Source organism: Felis catus, chromosome C1 (genome assembly GCF_018350175.1).
Source record: "Felis catus isolate Fca126 chromosome C1, F.catus_Fca126_mat1.0, whole genome shotgun sequence".
Lineage (NCBI taxonomy): Eukaryota > Metazoa > Chordata > Mammalia > Carnivora > Felidae > Felis > Felis catus.
This window is the reverse complement of record NC_058375.1, coordinates 93,897,036-93,913,910: the sequence shown is the minus strand read 5'-3', so window position 1 is coordinate 93,913,910 and position 16,875 is coordinate 93,897,036. Positions and strand designations below refer to the sequence as shown.

Sequence of the window (16,875 nt, the reverse complement as noted above, 5' to 3'; positions counted from 1 at the left end):
ACACGGACAGAGAACACGGGTTGGGAAGACTGGACAGGTGCACCAAACTTTCCGACCCTCAGTCTCCCCCTTTGTGCTCTAGGGGTAATGCCACCTCTCTCTCTGGGCCATTGTAAAGATTACAGATCAGGTGTGCAAAGGCCCTGGAGGGGCCTGGCACACAGCAGCTCCCCTAGAAGGGTTTATCTCTATTGCCTGGGGAGATGCCAGTGACCCTGGGGTTTCAGGTCCCCCCTCACCTCCTCCTTGATCCAGGCGCTGTACCCGGGGGGCGTGACCCCCAGCTGGATGATGCTCGCCGTGGTGAGCACAGCCATGCACAGTGGAGACACGAACTTCCACATGTAGAAATAGAAGCGATAGGGCCGGAAGCCCAGCATCTCTGTCAGCTCCTGCATGAACCTGCCAGGTGCACAGAGAGCCCAGCTTCGACACCCCCACCGCGCCTGCGTATCCCCCCACAACTGCCTCCTCCAGGAAGCCTTCACTGACCAGTCCCTCCCTCCCAGGCTCTTCCATTCTTCACATCCAGCGCTCCCAGTTTATTATTCGGTGGCCCAGGTGGCCTCTGCGCAGGCTCTGGTGCCCTCTGCTGACCTCCCCTGAATACCTAACAGCTCACCCCATCCAGGGATTTGCTGCTGTTCACGGGACATGCCTGGGCAGCTGGACAGGCGCCGCAGGACTTCTGTGTGCGCCTTGCACCCCACCCCACTCACACTGGTCTGGCTCCACACGCCCCCTGCTGGAAGAGAGGTGAAGGGCGCTTCTCTAGCGTCCAGGGGCCCTGACTTGGGGGGTTCTAACGCCTGGGTCTGTGGGTAGAATTACAATAGCCGTCAGGCTGTGTACATGAATGTCATGAAAAAAACATCATTTCTACTTCAATAACACCTAAGTGCAATCTTGCATTTCTTACTGTCGTAAATGCAAGCCACCACAGCGGAATTGGCAGTACCTGAGACTTTGTCACCAAATCATTACATCACAGACACCTTCCCATCACGTTATAATCGAAGCCGCCTACAAACGCCATTTATGTCCACCGCTATCTCACGATGATTGCCATAGCTAGGTCGTGTAACTTCACGCAGTAAAAATAAGGTACCTGTGCGTCACTGTATCCGATTTTCAACAGCACTTTCCTAGTTTTCAACTTCATTCATTTCCTGTATCTTACATATTTTATCTTATCCACTTGAGAATAATATTCCGGGGCTTCACCTGACTGCAGAAGCCTCTTCTGCAGGAGCAGCCTCTTCCAGCCCGGCTCCCAGGGCTGTTCCTGCCTTACCCCGCGTCCTTCCCTGCGCTCTTGTAGGAAGAAGATGGCTGTAGCAGGGCCGTGACAGAGCCTGATTCCAAGACCAGGTCCAGACATGAGCGGAGGCTCTGGCCTTGTGGACAGAGTGGGAGGGGCCCGGTCCTGGGGCTCCCCAGGCCCACAGATTTGTTAAACGAGGAATGAGGCCGGGGGGGCTGACGGTGGATGTGGCTCTGCCGTGGGCTCGGGCCACGAGCCCCACTGCTTCCTTACTGCTGAATTCCCTTACCTCACCCCCCAGACAGGTCCCCAACCGCACCTCGTCTCGCACCCCCAGATTGCTCACCCCAACACTGAGTCGGGCTGCTGAAGTCCTACAGTTCTCTCTGAGGGGGGGGGGGGCTCTTGTACAGCCGCTAAGTGCTTAGCAAGCTTAACAGAAGTCTGAAGAGCTGGTACTCAGGTAAGGGGGCTACAGTAATTTAATGCAGTTTAGGGTGATGTCAGGACCTGAACCCAGGAGACTCACGCCCTCAGCCCGGCTCTGCCTCTTACCAGCCAAGTGGCCTTGGGGAGTCACGTCCTCCCTCTGAGTCCCAGATCTCTAAGGGCACTTTGAGCGCTGACATTCTGACTCTGTGATCTCCTAGCCCACTCAGAAGCAGCCCTGGGGACATGGCACTCTCCAGGAGGTCATAATAGGACAGACCCCTCCTCCTGTCCCACGCCTTCCCCATGTCCCCCCCCCCCCCTTACTTCTTGGTTCCATAGATCCAGGCCACAGCAATGTTCTCAAGGATGACGATGACGGTGAGCGGCAGGGTGGCAGAGTAGTCGTCAAACATGGTGACAAAGTAGTTTCCGGAGCGCTGGACGAACAACAGCCCCACGAAGAATGCAAAGACACAGCAGCCCACTACAGAGAGCCGGGAGGCCGGTGTGGGGGCACAGGTGCAGGGTGGGCGGGGCCCAGGGGTCTTGGGGGGCACCCAGGCCCCTCCCTTCCCACCCCTCCTCCCTGAAGGCCTTCAAGGGAGGGATCCAGATGCTGAGCTTCTGAGCTCCCACTCTACCAGGAGAGGAGTGGGCCAGGGCTGGGAGTGGCGGAGACGGAGCAGGGCCAACGTGGAGGGAGGGCACCCCCCCAGGGGGGTTCAGCAGGCCCTCAGAGAGAGGGCCACGTGACCCAAGAAAGAGGCCATCCTCCAGCTCGGGTTTGGCACAGATTCCCCAACAGCCCTCTCCTGGCTCTTTAGTGCTCTCCTCTGGTGGTAAGCCAGGCCCCAACTGCATCCCGGGGGGCAGCAGGGAGCCTTCTCAGTATGGAGTCTTCCTAAAGTCAGAGGCACAATGGTCACCCCTGAGGGCAGCCCACAGGGCCGGGAAGAGTTACCTGTGAACATCTCCTTGGGCACCTTGAAGGTGTCGATGATGGGCGTGGTGATGCCGGCCATGGTCCCAATCATGCTGCCCAGACCCAGGTTGATGAGCATCAGGAAGAACATGACAGACCAGAACGGGGAGGCCGGGAAGTGCGTCATGGCCTCAGTGAAGGCGATGAAGGCCAGCCCTGTGCCCTGCACGGACTGAGGACAGGGTGGAGGGCGAGGGCTCAGCGAAGCCCACACCACTCCTGGGAGCCCCTTGCTTCCTCATCTCTGCCCCTGCAGCTTTAAGAATAACGATTCCCTCCTTCACAGGAATCCCTGCCCCCACCTAAATCTCGTCTTTGGCCAGCGGGTCTCAAACTTGAGTGAGCATCAGCACCCCCCCTCCCCCAGGGAGCAAGGAACCGTTTCAAGAAGTTCACCTGTGGGATCTGGGAGCTATGAGCTGTCTAGGGATCCCAGGTGATCTAGATGAAGATGCTCATATTTAGCCCAGCCTGAGACCCTCCTCCTCTAAGAAGTCTTCCCTGATGGCTGCAGCCACAACTTTGGGAGCGTCCTGTTCTGAGCTCCAGACTTTAAGGTAGTGGGCCCAGCCTCCAGTGCCTAATGGAACTACACCGGAGCCTTTAAAACACCAATGCCTGAGTGCTCCCCCCCCCACCCCCCGGAAATGATCATTTGATTGGTCTGGTGCTAAAAGCTGGGTATGTGGGTTTTATTAAGCCCCCAGGGGACTCCAATGGGTAGCCAAGGTGGAGAACCACTGCACCCATGCCTGGGCCCCTGCTCATGGGGCAAGTGACCACACACTGCCCACGGACATCACTTCTACGCTGTCCCGTAGGGACCCGTGATCGTGGGGAACTGCGGGTTCCCCCAACTGCGTGAGTGTATAATTCTTGTCACTTGGATGTTATCGACGACTGATCGTATAAGGAAAAAAACCTGGCTCCAATCCTAGTTTTATTCAGAGGACCAGGCCATGCCCAGGAAATGGGGCAGGATCTCACGGAAGGGAGGGGCCCTTTGTGCTGCCAGTCACCTGGGGGCAGAAACCAGACTGGATCGTTTGCTCTCGATCACATGGGAAGAGGCAGAGGGTACAGGACACGGCTCCCTTGGCATTCGTATAGTGCCAGCAGCATGCAGAGGACTTCACATCGAGCTCAGGCATCGGGACAGGGAAAGCTCACCTTCCCTAGCTTCATAAAGAGGGCAGAGTTGGCCTGGGCTGAAGGGAGCTGGCTCTGCCCCATGGAAATCTTGGCACCAGCTGGGTCCCAAGACCCTGTGGGCATGTCTCTATCCTGTTACCCCTACTAACAGAACAGTCCCTTTGCAAGTTTCCAGCTGTGCAAGTGGGAATAGAAGCAAGGTGACCAAACTTGGGCCTGAGCATTAAGGAGGGAGGGGTAGTCACCTGCTCTGTCCCAGGGACTAAGGGTCATTGCGGCAGTGGGAGCTGCAGTGAGTGGGGACAGCCGGGGGAGGGAACCGAAGCATCCAGGGGCGACTCAGAGCATGGGGACTCGAACCCTGGCTCCCCTTACTAGCTGTGAGACCTGGAGCAAGCTCCCAATTTACAGGCTACACAGCCGCAAAATAGGGGGCCGTATTAATACTCCACTCACAGCACTGTCGTGAGGGCCAGAGGGGACAGACAGCAGAGCGCACTCAGTAATGGAAGCGCTTCTTTTCTGTGAGCCGTGCACAAAGCCCTGTTGCAAGTGCATTATGTGTGACCGTGACCCACGTGCAGGAAGCCTGTGCAACGCATCTGAAAGTCATTCCGCACGATTCCTGTGATCTCTGGGACGTGTGTGTGTGCCTCGTGCCAAAGGTTTGGCTGAAACCTTTCCTCTCTCCCTCCCTGGACACATCGTGGGTCCTGGTTTATCAAGCAAGCAAATGAGTCCCTGGCGGCCTTCTGAGGCCTGCATCCAGGCTCCAGCCACCCCTGGCCTGTCTCTGGGTCCCACACTCCCACGTATGCCTTCCTGCCCACCCCAGGAAGGGCAGCCTGCCTCACACCTTGTCCAGCTCGTCCTCCAGGAGGCAGGGGTCGAGGCCCAGAGCTGAGAAGTGGTCCTCCTTCACGGCCATGATGACTTTGTACATCTCCGTGTAGTCCTTGGCAGTCAGGTGCGAGAAGTTGACGTGTGGAGGGATGAGGTCCCGGCTCAGGACATTGGTGTGGAGGTACCCCAGGATTTTCTCGGCATTCCTACAGCACGAAAAGGGGAGGGCCAGGTAAAGAGGCAGGAGTGGGCACGGTCCCTGAGGCCCCTCCCAGACACGCAGGCAGGAGCCCACACGGGCCATCGACAGAGACATCTCTGAACCCGTCCCTGGGATCCATGGCCGGGGCCGGAGAGAGCTCCTCTGATGTCCAGCCATCAGCCCGGGGCGGATGGGGACTCTGCCTCCTTAACCCACCTGCCCCGCCTGGGTAAGGGGGACAGGGAGAAGAAGGGACAGCAGCCAAGATGCCACCTACTCGACCACACACTTCTCGTTCATGATGTTGGCCTTGAAGCCCAGCACGGCAAACACCACGAGGGTGGCCAGCACCGAGGTGAAGAAGTTAATGAAGGACACCAGTGCAGCATCGAAGTGACAGTTGTTATCTTGCTTGTTGTAGCTGGAGAAGGCGATGACACCCCCGAAGCCCAGCCCCAGGGCGAAGAAGACCTGTGTGGCTGCCTCCCGCCACACCTGGGGGTCCAGCATCTTGTCCAGCTGTCGGGGGAGGACGAGAGACACACAGATGACGGTTTTATTCACGCACAGTGGCGCTCCCACCTCGGCCCCTTCCTCACCCTCACCGGAGTTCAGAGGCCGCATGGCACGGTGGGAAAGCTGTGGTTGGGTGACCTTGGGTTTTCCCCTGACCCCTCTGAACTTCAGATGCCCACGTGTATAACACAGATAACAAGAGCATTAACTTCAGAGGATTGTTGTGAGGCTTAAGTGAGATAAAATAAATGCTGTGTGCTTACTCAGTAACTTCTCAGTTCATTTGAACTGCCACCTTTGCTAACCACGGGGCTATTATACTGAGGAATATCTTCAGGGCCATTAGGTATGATGTGTGGTGCACAGCTCGAGGGAGGGCCATTCACTTGGACTATAGTGTGAATGGTGCCTCTTAGAGTTGTGCAGTGTACAACCTGCACAACAGCACTAGAGAACTGAGAACACGAGTATTTCCCCGATACCTTCTCCACTTCAAACCATGAAAAAGGACACCAGCTCCTCCCTCCTGCCCACCTGATCTTCTTTTCCCAGGAAAAAAATAAGGGCCCCATGTTCATTCTTGCACTTCTACATGTTCTAGGTCACAGAAAGACCCTTCCCCCCTCCCACCCAACCAACTTGAAGCACAGAACCCAGACACTTCCTAGAGAGGGGAAACCCCCTTCCTGACCTTCCATCTGCCTTCAGACCTGATGGAACCCTGTACCACAACAGCCTGTAGAGGGTACGGGGCAATTCCCAAAGTGCTTTTCGTAGCCATTTTCCTTTTACTGTTTGCCCCTCAAGACAGGGACCGTGGCTTGGACCCAGCACGGGGCTGTAGAGTTAGATGGACCCAGGTCTAAACCTGACACCCATCCTTAAATAGCTTAGAAGGGTTAGAAAAATGACAGTGCCTGTTTTATGAGCCTCAGTTTTCTCATCTGAACAATGGGAACAATAATAGAGTATTCCTCCCACGGCAGTTGTGAGGATCAGATGTGCAGCAACAAGTAATGCCTGGCACATAAATAACAAGTTAATCCTGACAAAGTGCCTCTGACTTGGTCAGGACAGGTTTTTTTTTTTTTTTTTTTTTTTTTTTTTTTTTTTTTTTTTTGGTGGAGGGAAGGAATTACTGTTCACATTTTGAAAGAGTGAACAGACACCCCAAGGTGAAAATTACTCACTCGGAGTGACTCGAGTACAGATGCTCTGATGCTGGCCCCTGACACCCTCCTAGCACCTCCCCCCTGCCCCGCCAGACCATATCCTCCTGCACCTGTGCTGCTGAGGTCGACCCAAGTGACCGAGGAGGCAAGGAGGTTCTAGAGAGTTTGCTATCCCTGCAGGCACAAGCCCGAACTGGTCCTGTCCTGGCCGCTCCTCGCTGTGTGCCTGTGGCCAAGTCCACTCCCCGTGTGCGTACTGAGGCCTTGGACTTGAGGCTCCGCCCAGTGCTACCTTACAGCCCTAACGCCCAGGATGGAGGCCCATCTGCCCGCCACCTCAGCAGCTCCCTAGGCATAGCTGAGCGCCTGGAGTCACCCCACTGGCTGAGAAGATGCTGGCAAGCTTGGAGGGCTGGGAGAGGCGCCCCCAGGCTCACCCCAGCCTCGCCCCAGGCTGGGGAGGAAGAGGAGGACGACGGTGGTAGAGTCTTCAGGGTCAGTGCACAAAAGGGAGGCCTGGCCGGCGAGTATGTGTGTTCTGGGGGAGATTAAGTTCCCCTCTCCTTGCACAAAATAGAGTCATCTTTGGTCCACCAAGAAAACCCAGAACCCACGCTTTAAGGAGCTAACAGTACCCGACTTCCATGAGAAGGGGACACCTTCCCCATCCCCGCCCTGTCTCCGCACACTCAATAGTAATGTGTTGTGGCCTCCCTGTGAATATGACACGCCGCCACTCATCCATCAAACATGGAACACCTACTGGGGGTCAGGCCGGGGGCTAGGTGTGGGGACCCACAGAGAGTAAGAGCAAGCAAGGTCCCAGCTCCTGTGGAGCTGATATTCTAATTGTCAAATGACCCCACAAACAGATGTTAAGTTGCAAAGGTGACAAGGGCTGTGAAGGCCAGGACCCAATACTGGGTGGGGGGAGGCGGGGGGTTGAGCCAGTCAGGAGGCCAGGGACCGCTTCCCCTGAGGAAGGGATCCTCGAACTGACATCTGAGAGGTAGAAAGCGAAGTTAAGAGGGCAGGGAAGAGCACTCGGACCGAGGGAACAGCATCCGCTGAGGCCCCGAGGCAAGGCAGGACAGAGGAGGGCGTGTGAACAGAAAGAGGCCAGGCTGCCTGAAGCAGCAAGGATGAGGCGAGAGGTACAGGTGAGGCTGGGGGGCAGAGGAGTCAGATCAAAAGTCTTACAGGGCTCCCAAGAATGCACTTAATCCGAGGGGGAAAAAAGTGATCAGATGTGCATTTCTAACAGAAACCAAAGCCAATGAGGCAGCCCTGTTAGGAAGCACCTCTGGGGTCCAGGCAGGATAATGATGGCCTTGCCTAGGGTTAGGGTGGAGAGATTTCAGCAGGAAAAACCAAGTCGACCTTCGCTCTGGACTGGTGATGGGGGGATGCTGGAGAGTCAGATGCCAAGGTGACAGCCATGCTTCTGGCCTGCGTGCCTGAGGGGGTAGAGACGGACACCGAGGAGAAGGGGCAGGTCTTGATGGGGTTGGAACGGTGCCGATCGAGACGTCAGCTGTAGAAATGTTGAGTTTAATGTGTCTTTACGATAGGCGAGAGGAGATGTCAAGTGGGCGGGCAGACAAGTGAGCCTAGAGCCCAGGGAAGAGAGGCTGAGCCAGAGATGTAACTCGTGAGGTCCAGGTGTGCGGGAAGGAACTGAAGGGCTCACCGGGGTGGGGAGAAGAGGCAAGCCAGGGGCCGGGGCAACATCTCCAAGTTCAGTGCAGCAGAGAGGGAGGTGCAGCAGCCCAGACGGGAGGAAGCGCAAGAGAGGGCTGGCTCCGGAGGTCACAGGACACAAGACTGGCTGGAGGGGGACCGAGGCTACCGAGAGAAATATGCTACGGTGAGCAGGTCATGGGTGGGCTCCGTCAGGGCTGTTCGGGAAGCGATGTGGCCAGAGTCACGTAGATGCCAGGAAAAGTGAGAAGCAGAGGGGAAGAAACGAAGGCAAAGCAGATAATCTACTCCTTGGAGAAGCTAGCCCTGGAACGGGAGGAGAAACGTGGCAGGTTCGGGCCATCAAGGAAGTGTGGCTTTTTTATTTGGTATCTTGTTTTTGCTTTTTTAATTTTAATTTTAATTTTTGAGAGAGAGAGAGAGACAGACAGACTGCGAGTGGGGGAGGGGCAGAGAGAGAGGGAGACACAGAATCCGAAGCAGGCTCCAGGCTCTGAGCTGTCAGCACAGAGCCCAACGCGGGGCTCAAAGCCACGAACCATGAGATCATGACCTGAGCCGAAGTTGGACACTCAACTGACTGAGCCACCCAGGCGTCCCATGTGTTTGTTTTTAATGCAGTGACTTGATATGTAAAGGCCGATGGAGGGCAGGGGATCTAGAGGGGAGGGGGGCTGTCTTCCACAGGGAACCCTGGAGCTGCTCACGGAGGGAGCAGGACAAGAGAACAGGACAGGGCAGCTGCAGGGTGGGTTTGTATGTTCCGCGTCTGTCTCTGAGGGGGTTTCTGTCTTGGTGGCTCTGTTCACCCCGTAACGCAGAAGGCTGACTCACCTGTTAGGGGTGAAGCCGGCACGTTCAGACAGGCGGAAGAGGTTTAAATCGGTCACAGTGGAGCACGGAGAAATGGAGCAGGGTTATCCCACATTGTCGAGGGTCCACTGTGTTTGCAACGTCGTCTTTACAAAAAGTAGGACAGGCCCACGTTTCCTTACCTAAAAGCCCCAAGGCCAGACTGGTTTTGGAACTCGGGCTCTTCTTCCTAACTTTATTTTAGAAAGGTAATATGGTGCATATGCCACATAATTACATAATCCCCCAGCAGGGTCTGGGGCAGCACCCTGTAATCAAACGCATTGGTATTTCTGTAGCAGAATATGAAAATTCACACCAAGTGAATCAATAATGACTATAAATAGCCTCACATCTGTTCAGGTCATTTTGCCGCCAACTGAGTTCCGGGAGAAAGAAAAAACAACTTTTGTTTTTCAGGGCTATTTGGATTTTGGCATTGTGAGTAAGGAGACAGAGGCCTGCATGGAAATTTGAAGATTATTTTAAACAGGAGAACAAAACAATCGTTGTCCCGACGGGGCAAGGACCTTTGTACCTCCCCTCTCCTGGGTGGGTTTTTAAAAGATCCTCCCAGGAGGTTCTAGAAATGGGTGGGGGGATTACTTATGCCTGGGAGGTATGCTGGCATTCACTGATGCTCACCGATGATCATTCATGACAGTTCTACCAATCAGCTGGAAACTGGGCACTTCCCTCAGGCCAGGAACCTAGACACAATGGCTGGGCTCTGGGCGGTCTGGTGAGTTCCCACCAGGAAGAAGCACCAGATTTTGTGACAGAGGGTAGGTTGAGATGGACACCGCCCTGGCCGTCCCCCTTGCATGCTGAAAGATCTTTGATGGTTCCCCACTGTGTGCTGAAAAATCTTTTTCCACTCTTTGCTCCTATCTCCGAATGCAGCGAACTAACTCTTCCAAAGCCCCGCAGTCTCATACCTCTGGCCTTTGCCCAGGCTGTTCCCTCCGCCTGGAATTCCGCTCCTCTTACTCACACACCGGTGAAACTCCTACTTCTTTCGTAAAGGCCAGCATAAATATCACCTCCTCTTTGAAGCTTTTCCTGATGCCTCTGGCAGAGCTAGCCACAGCCCCCGGGCTCTTGCAGCTGCACTCAATACCTGCCTTCCAGGTTTAGATGTCTGCCTTCTGTGCAACACTCTGTGTTTCTTAGGGGTGGAGCCCATCTCCTGTCCACTGTGTAAGCAGTGTCTGACACACAGGAGAGAAGGAAAGCGTTGGGAGCAAGAGAGAGAGAGACGGACAAGGCTGCTTCCTCAAGGTGAACTGCGCGGGAGGGACCACACCAGGCGCTGTGAAATTGTACCGGCCTTTCTGTGCTAGGATCAGGCTTCTAGGACAAGAAGATCCTTAGGGCTTTAAACCTCTGCTTTCTCAAACGTGGCTATTTTAATGCTGGCTTCCTTTCCTTTTCTTCTCTCTTGCTTTTTTCTCCCCCTCCCCCATCCCCACCCTCCTTCTTCCTTCTCTCCCTCCTCCTCCTCCTTCTCCTCCTCCTCCTCTTCTGGTGATTCTTTCAGTTTTCATCTATATCAGTTATTACCAAGGTTTTTACAAAAGGGTCTGGACCATCTGTGAGGTCCAAACCCATGTCATCGTCAGGATTTTCATCACTCTCTAAGCCTCAAAATGGGTAAATTCCTAGGCCCAGCCACTTTCAGGGCCAAGTTCCATAAATGGAGGCAGCCACACCCTAGGGAGACCACCATAATCCCAAACTGCACCATCAGAGCTGACCCTGTAACTTGGGGGACAGACTCTCCAAGGGCAGGGTAGGCAAGTCTTATATGCAACGATCTGGGATGGGAACAAGAATTTTGTTTATGTTTTTAAGACTGTATCTATTTGCTGTTCTTTTCTAATTTTTAAAAATTATGGCACATTGATTGTAAAAGGTACAAAAGGTGGAGAGGAAAATATAATGAGCCCCCAGGTACCCATCACTCAGTTTCAACAATTTACCAACATATAGCCGATCTCACCTCCTCTTGCCCCATTCCCCATCCCTAGATTATCTTGAAGAAAATTGGTGGCTCCAAATCTGATATTAATGAGGCCCCAGGAAACAGTCTGTGCCAAAGCTTGACCTTTGAGGCCACACGTGCCCTGTGTGAGCAGCCCCTGGGCACCCCTCCAGCCTGCAGCTTGGAGGGGCTCTCTTGCTGATGGAGATGACCAGATGCCCAATGTTCACCTGGCGGTAAAGTGAGGCAGGCACCTTCAGGACTGTTCAGAACAACAGGAAAGCCTGTTGTTCCTTGAATTTAAAGGGGCTCTATCAGGATTCCTGGGGTGCTGGTGCATAATTCCAACAAGGCCCCGATCATGGGGTCTACAGAGGATGAACCCGCGGCCAGACCTCAGGAAGCCCGATGTCCTTGCCAAACATCAGGATGTGACCGCAAGAGGAGAGGTGGGGAATGGGCTCTCCCTACGAAAAGACAAGGCTCGCGCCGTCCTTGGGGTGCCTGCCCTAAAATACGGCAAGAGCTTCCTGCCATTTCCTTGGCACGAGGGCTGAGTCACTTCCTCACGTGGAGAGCGAGGTGTTTCACGCATTTGACTCAGCGGCACAAAGATGCTTTTGGAATCCACAAGCAGCCCCTGAGCGCCTGGCCTGATCTGGTGCGTGACTGGAGCACACACACCTTTGCTCCTCAGCCCTGCTGGGCACCTGCCGGTGCAACAGCCAGCTGGGGCCGCGAGACACCAGATGGCACTGGAGCGCCGGGTTCCCAGCGCCCAAGAACAGTGTCACCTTCACGAGGGAGAGAATAATCATCGCTAAGGCTTACCATGCGCTCTCTGCGCACCGGAAGCAGGTCCCCCGTGCTCTCCCGACAAGGTTTCGGGAAGCCACCATGGTTTGCCCCATCTCGCAGCCGAGTAAACGGAGTGAGTTCCCACAGGGATCTTGCCCTCCGACCATTGAGTGATGAGCCGGGATCTGAACCAGACTGTCTGGCTCCGGAGCCCGCCCAAGGCTGGCTTGCCCTGGTCATCCTGCCCAGAAGCCCTCCTCTGCTTGTGCAGGTCAAGGAGCTCTACCACTGATCTCTGCCCCTGGGCCCTCAGTGCCTCCCAGGACCCCACTTCTCTAAGGGTTAACACGTACCCTTGACCCTGGGCCAGTCTGGCTCACTGGTGAAGACTGCTCATGTGTCTAGACCCCAGACGCGGTGAAGCGAGAGGCAGATGCCCAAAGCTGCACGTAGCTGAGGCTGTGCCGGGCCCCTGTCCCGGAAGACCGTGTGCTCTCATCTCAACCGATGACACATGGTTTAAAACTCAAAAGGCACAAAAGGGCACTGTAGGGGCTCCTTTACCCCACCTCGTATCCAGACACTCAGTTCGTATTCTTGCGTGCCCTTCCAGTGATATTTTATGTGTATATCAGTAACACACACACACACACACACACACCCCAACATATATATCTGCGTGTGTGTGTATTCCTGCCCCCAGTCTGACACTTCCTCGTCGTGCTGAGTTAGGAACCCACAGAGTTCTGGGGCTTCTGGCAAGCTGCCCCCCTCAGCCCCTGCCCACTCTCAGCCTTGTTCCCACAGTGTGCCTAAGGGACCACTGGGCCTGGTCCCTCGGTCCCAGGGCCCCGTTTACCTCGGCTGCTGCAAGGTTCCCACGACTCCTGGGTTGTCCTTCATCCGGACTTCATCTCAGGATGGCTGGGTCTGTCCCCTGCTCTGACTCACGCCCTGCCCCTCCCTAACAGCCTGCGCCCTGCCACCGGCCCCTGGAACTCACAGTCTGTCACCCCCACTCCCCCATCTCCACAAGCTTTCCCTGGATGCCCCCCCCCCCCCATGCCTTCTTGCTCCGACTCGGTGGTTCTCCAGCCTGGCCACACATCAGAATCACTGGGAGCTTTCAAGAGCTCCTACTACCTGGATACCACACCTGGGGATCCTGACTTTCAGTCTGTTGGCTGGAGTCTGATTGGTCGAGGGTGGGCCCGATCCGGAGGCCTCCCCTGCAGCCCTCTCGAGTAGAGGCTGTCCTCTTACACGCCCAGGCTGCCATCGGGCCTGGAGGCGGACAGCGGGCTGCCTGTTCCTCCAGGTCGTTGTCGCTATTCCAAGTACATTGTCTCTGTCCAGCTCTACAGCTATCATATTTCTGGGTCCCTTCAGCTCCTCCCTTCCACTGAGATCGTCCTTCACCCCACTCCTAGGATTGTGCCATAGCCCCTGTCATATCTAAGAGCTCCTGTCATATCTAAGACCCCAGCGCCACCTAGGACCTCAAAGTCAAGGACCCTGAACCTCAGAGCACTGTCTTCCCAGCTCACCCCTTCTAATATCTTGACTCCAAAAATTCTTCACCTGTACTGGGACTATCTGCCCTTCACAACCCCCATCCTGTTTGTAGCATAACTTCCCTTCTTCATTGGCTTGGTTGACGGTCCATCATTTGGTTGCTCCCTTGCTACCCTCTTAACTCGCCTGCCGCCTCTCCCCATGGTCATCCCTTGTTATCACCTCCTGACCCTGGTGAAGTCCAACCAACCTTCCACCGACTCTGGGCCTGCCCCCAAGCTGCTAAGCATAGCTGGAGAAATCACGCAAGGCGCACCTTGGGACCTTTGATGAGTTATTTAACCTCTCTGCGCATCAGTACCTCCCCCGCCCCCTGCAAACTGGCTAAAATAACACCTGCCCCGAGGGTTATTATGAGCTTCAATGAGTGACTGTACGTCAGGTGCACGTAACGGTGCCTGGCACACGTAAGCATCATCCACTGTAAAACACATGATTGTTCTCAGTATCCCTCCAACTGTGGGAAATAGCGTGCTTTCAGAGGTGTTAAACTAGGGGGAACTGTCCAGCTTGGGACTGGAGAAGTGTTAGCCACGCCACGCTGGCTGGCTTCACCGCACACTCGTGTGCCCCCTGACCGCCAGCCTGTCCTCTGTGCTGCCCACACTCCCTGTCTCCTGCACGGTCACCTCACACTCGCTCCTCCTTAGGCGTCCACCACGCTCTGCCATTCGGACTCTCAACTGAGGCCCTTGCTTCCTCCCTCACAGAAGAAAATGACACAATGGGAAGAGAGAGCTCTCACAATGAGGAGCTCCTCACCACAGCTTCTCAGCTGCCAGCCCCTGTGCCCGCCGGCTGGCCCTTGCCTCCTGTTCCTCCCCGATAAGACCAACTCCTCCATGTGGGCGCTGGGCCCCACCTCCTTGCTCACTCAAGGACTCTGGTTCCCCTCCACCCAAAAGCATTGATTTCCCACTCTTGGTTGGTTTTTTTTTTTAAGTGTACCATTTGGGGCACCTAGGCAGCTCAGCAGGTTAAGTGTATGACTTCTGCTCAGGCCATGATCTCGCGGTTCATGAGTCTTGAGTTTGAGCCCCGCATGGGGCTCTCTGCTGTCAGCACAGAGCCCACTTCAGACCCTCTGTCTCTCTCTCTGCCCCTCCCACACGCCCACTCTCTCTCAAAAATAAACATTTTAAAAGCGTAAAGTTTAATGGTATTTAGCACATCACAGAGTTGTGCCCCCATTGCCACAATTTTCGAACTTCTTCATCACCCTGAAAAGAAAGCCCATCCTCATTAACAGTCACTCCCCTTTTCCCCCCAGCCTCCTCACAAACCCAGCCCTAAGGAACCACTAATCTGCTTTCTGTCTCTACAGATTTGCCTATTCTGGCCATTTCACGTAAATGGAATCACACAACATGTGGTCTTTGGTGACCAAAGACCAAAGACCAAAGACCAAAGAGGTTCGTGCAATGTCGTGGCACCTGTTAGTACTTCATTCCCCTTTATGGCCTAAGAAGTCACCCTCGTACAAACACACGACTCTCGATTCTTCCATTCGTCAGTTGCCAGACATCTGAGCTGTTTCTACCTTTTGGCTCTTGTGAAGGATGCTGCGATGAACATTTGTGTACAAGTTTTTGTGTGAACATGTTTTTAGTTCTCTTGGAAACGCGTCTGGGAGTGGAGTTGCTGGCTCATACGCTAATTCTGTCTAACCTTTGGAGATGCTGCCAGGCTGTTTGCCAAAGCGTCTGCTCCATTCCACATTCCCACCAATGGCGTATGATGGAGTTCTGTCATCATAGTACCGAGTTCTGAAATAACACCCTCGATCCCATGGATATCGCCAGTTTCCACCCATTTCTCATTTCTCTGCTTTTTTTTTTTATAGTAAAACGCCTGGGTTTGCACCTGGGTGGCTCAGTCGGTCGAGCGTTCGACTCTTGGTTTCGGCTCAGGTCGTGATCTCACGGTTTGTGAGGTTGAGCCCCGCATCGGGCTCTGCGCGGACAGCGAGGACCCTGCTGGGGACTCTCTCTCCCTCTCTCTCTGCCCCTCCCCCACTGGCTCGTGTGTGTGTGTGTGTGTGTGTGTGTGTGTGTGTGCGCGCACACGCGCACTCTCTTTCTCTCCAGGGACCCCCCTGATGCCAGGCGCACTGTTCATTTCCCAGTCCTCACCGCCTGCCTGACCTCAGCAACTTTGGACATGGCAGGTCATTCCCTCCTTAAAGACGTTTCTCTGCTTTGCCTCTGGGATTGATGTATCCATGTCTCCCTCCCCTCCTCCTCCTCCTCCTCTTTCTCCTCCCACATTGGCTACCCTTCCCCCAACCTCTAAATGCTGGGCCCTGGTGCTCACTGCTCAGTCCTCTTCTCAGTGTTCACTCTCCAGGTGACCGTCACTAGCCCACAGCTTTAAAGTCTCTGATTCCCAAGTTTATATCTCCGCTTGGCCTGCAGACTCAGCTGTCCGACTGCCTACTCAGTATCTCCGCTTGGGTATCTACTAGACATTTTAGACCTGCTGTGTCCAAAACAGTAGTCTTGATGTTCCCCACCAAGTCTGCTCTCCTCACCGTCTGCCCTCATCTCCATGAATTCAACTCCGTGCTTCTAGTCGCTCAGGCAAAAGACCGTGGAGTCATCCCCCAATTGACCACTGTCCCTCTCTCAGCCCTCACATCCAATTCCACAAGAAATCGTGTGACCCTACTTCCCGAATATGTCCTGAATCTGACCACTTCTCATCACTCCTATTGCCATCACCTGGGCTGAAATCACAGTCTCCCCTCACCTGGAGGAATTCTAGAACTTGGATGGATTCACCTGGATGGAGCCCTCTGGCAGGTCGTTCTGTTCCACCCTTGCTCCCTCAGATTGTCTACAGCAGCCAGAGGGGTCTTTCGAAGATGGAAGTCAGATCACGTTGCTACTTCGCTCGGCACCTCCAGTGGCTCCCGTTTCACCAAGAGTAGACACCAAAGGCCTACTTGGCTCATAACACACTCGTGCTCTGGCTCCCCACTGCCCCCTTGACCGCATGTCCTACTACTCTCCCCTCCCATTCCGGACTCATTTAGCCTCCTTGAATTGGATGCCAAACACTTCCAAACCTCGAGGCCTTTTCATTTATTGTTCTCTCCGGGATGGAATGCGCTACGTTCAGATATCCACACAGCCTGCTTCCCGCCTCCCCTCTTCACTCAAAGACCACTTTCTCAGGAAGGCCTTCCTTGAACACTACCTGAAGCAACCCCTCTCCCCGGCGTCCCTACTCCTCCTTTCTCTGCTTTATTTTTCTCCTTAGCAACACCACCCAGCAAGTCCTTAATCTTCTGTTATCTTATTATTCCCATGAGGGCTAGAAAGTTCATCTGCTTGGTTCACCACTGGATCCCAGGACCCACCACAGAGTCCGGAACCTAACAGGCACTCAGCGAACCTTTGG

The 16,875-nt window shown here is 54.7% G+C and overlaps 1 protein-coding gene across 2 annotated transcripts in view; it reads right to left on the bottom strand.

Moving 5' to 3' along the window:
- The window catches only part of SLC6A17 (solute carrier family 6 member 17), a 125,487-nt gene that overhangs the window by 3,913 nt on the left and 104,699 nt on the right, over window positions 1-16,875 (bottom strand). For both annotated transcript variants that reach the window (XM_019837588.2, XM_011285060.4), the window contains exons 7-11: window positions 5,153-5,394; window positions 4,687-4,879; window positions 2,658-2,850; window positions 2,021-2,180; window positions 240-402 (exon numbers count right to left, since the gene is read on the bottom strand). In XM_019837588.2, the coding sequence (XP_019693147.1) occupies window positions 240-402; window positions 2,021-2,180; window positions 2,658-2,850; window positions 4,687-4,879; window positions 5,153-5,394 (951 nt within the window). The remainder of the gene's footprint in view (window positions 1-239; window positions 403-2,020; window positions 2,181-2,657; window positions 2,851-4,686; window positions 4,880-5,152; window positions 5,395-16,875) is intronic.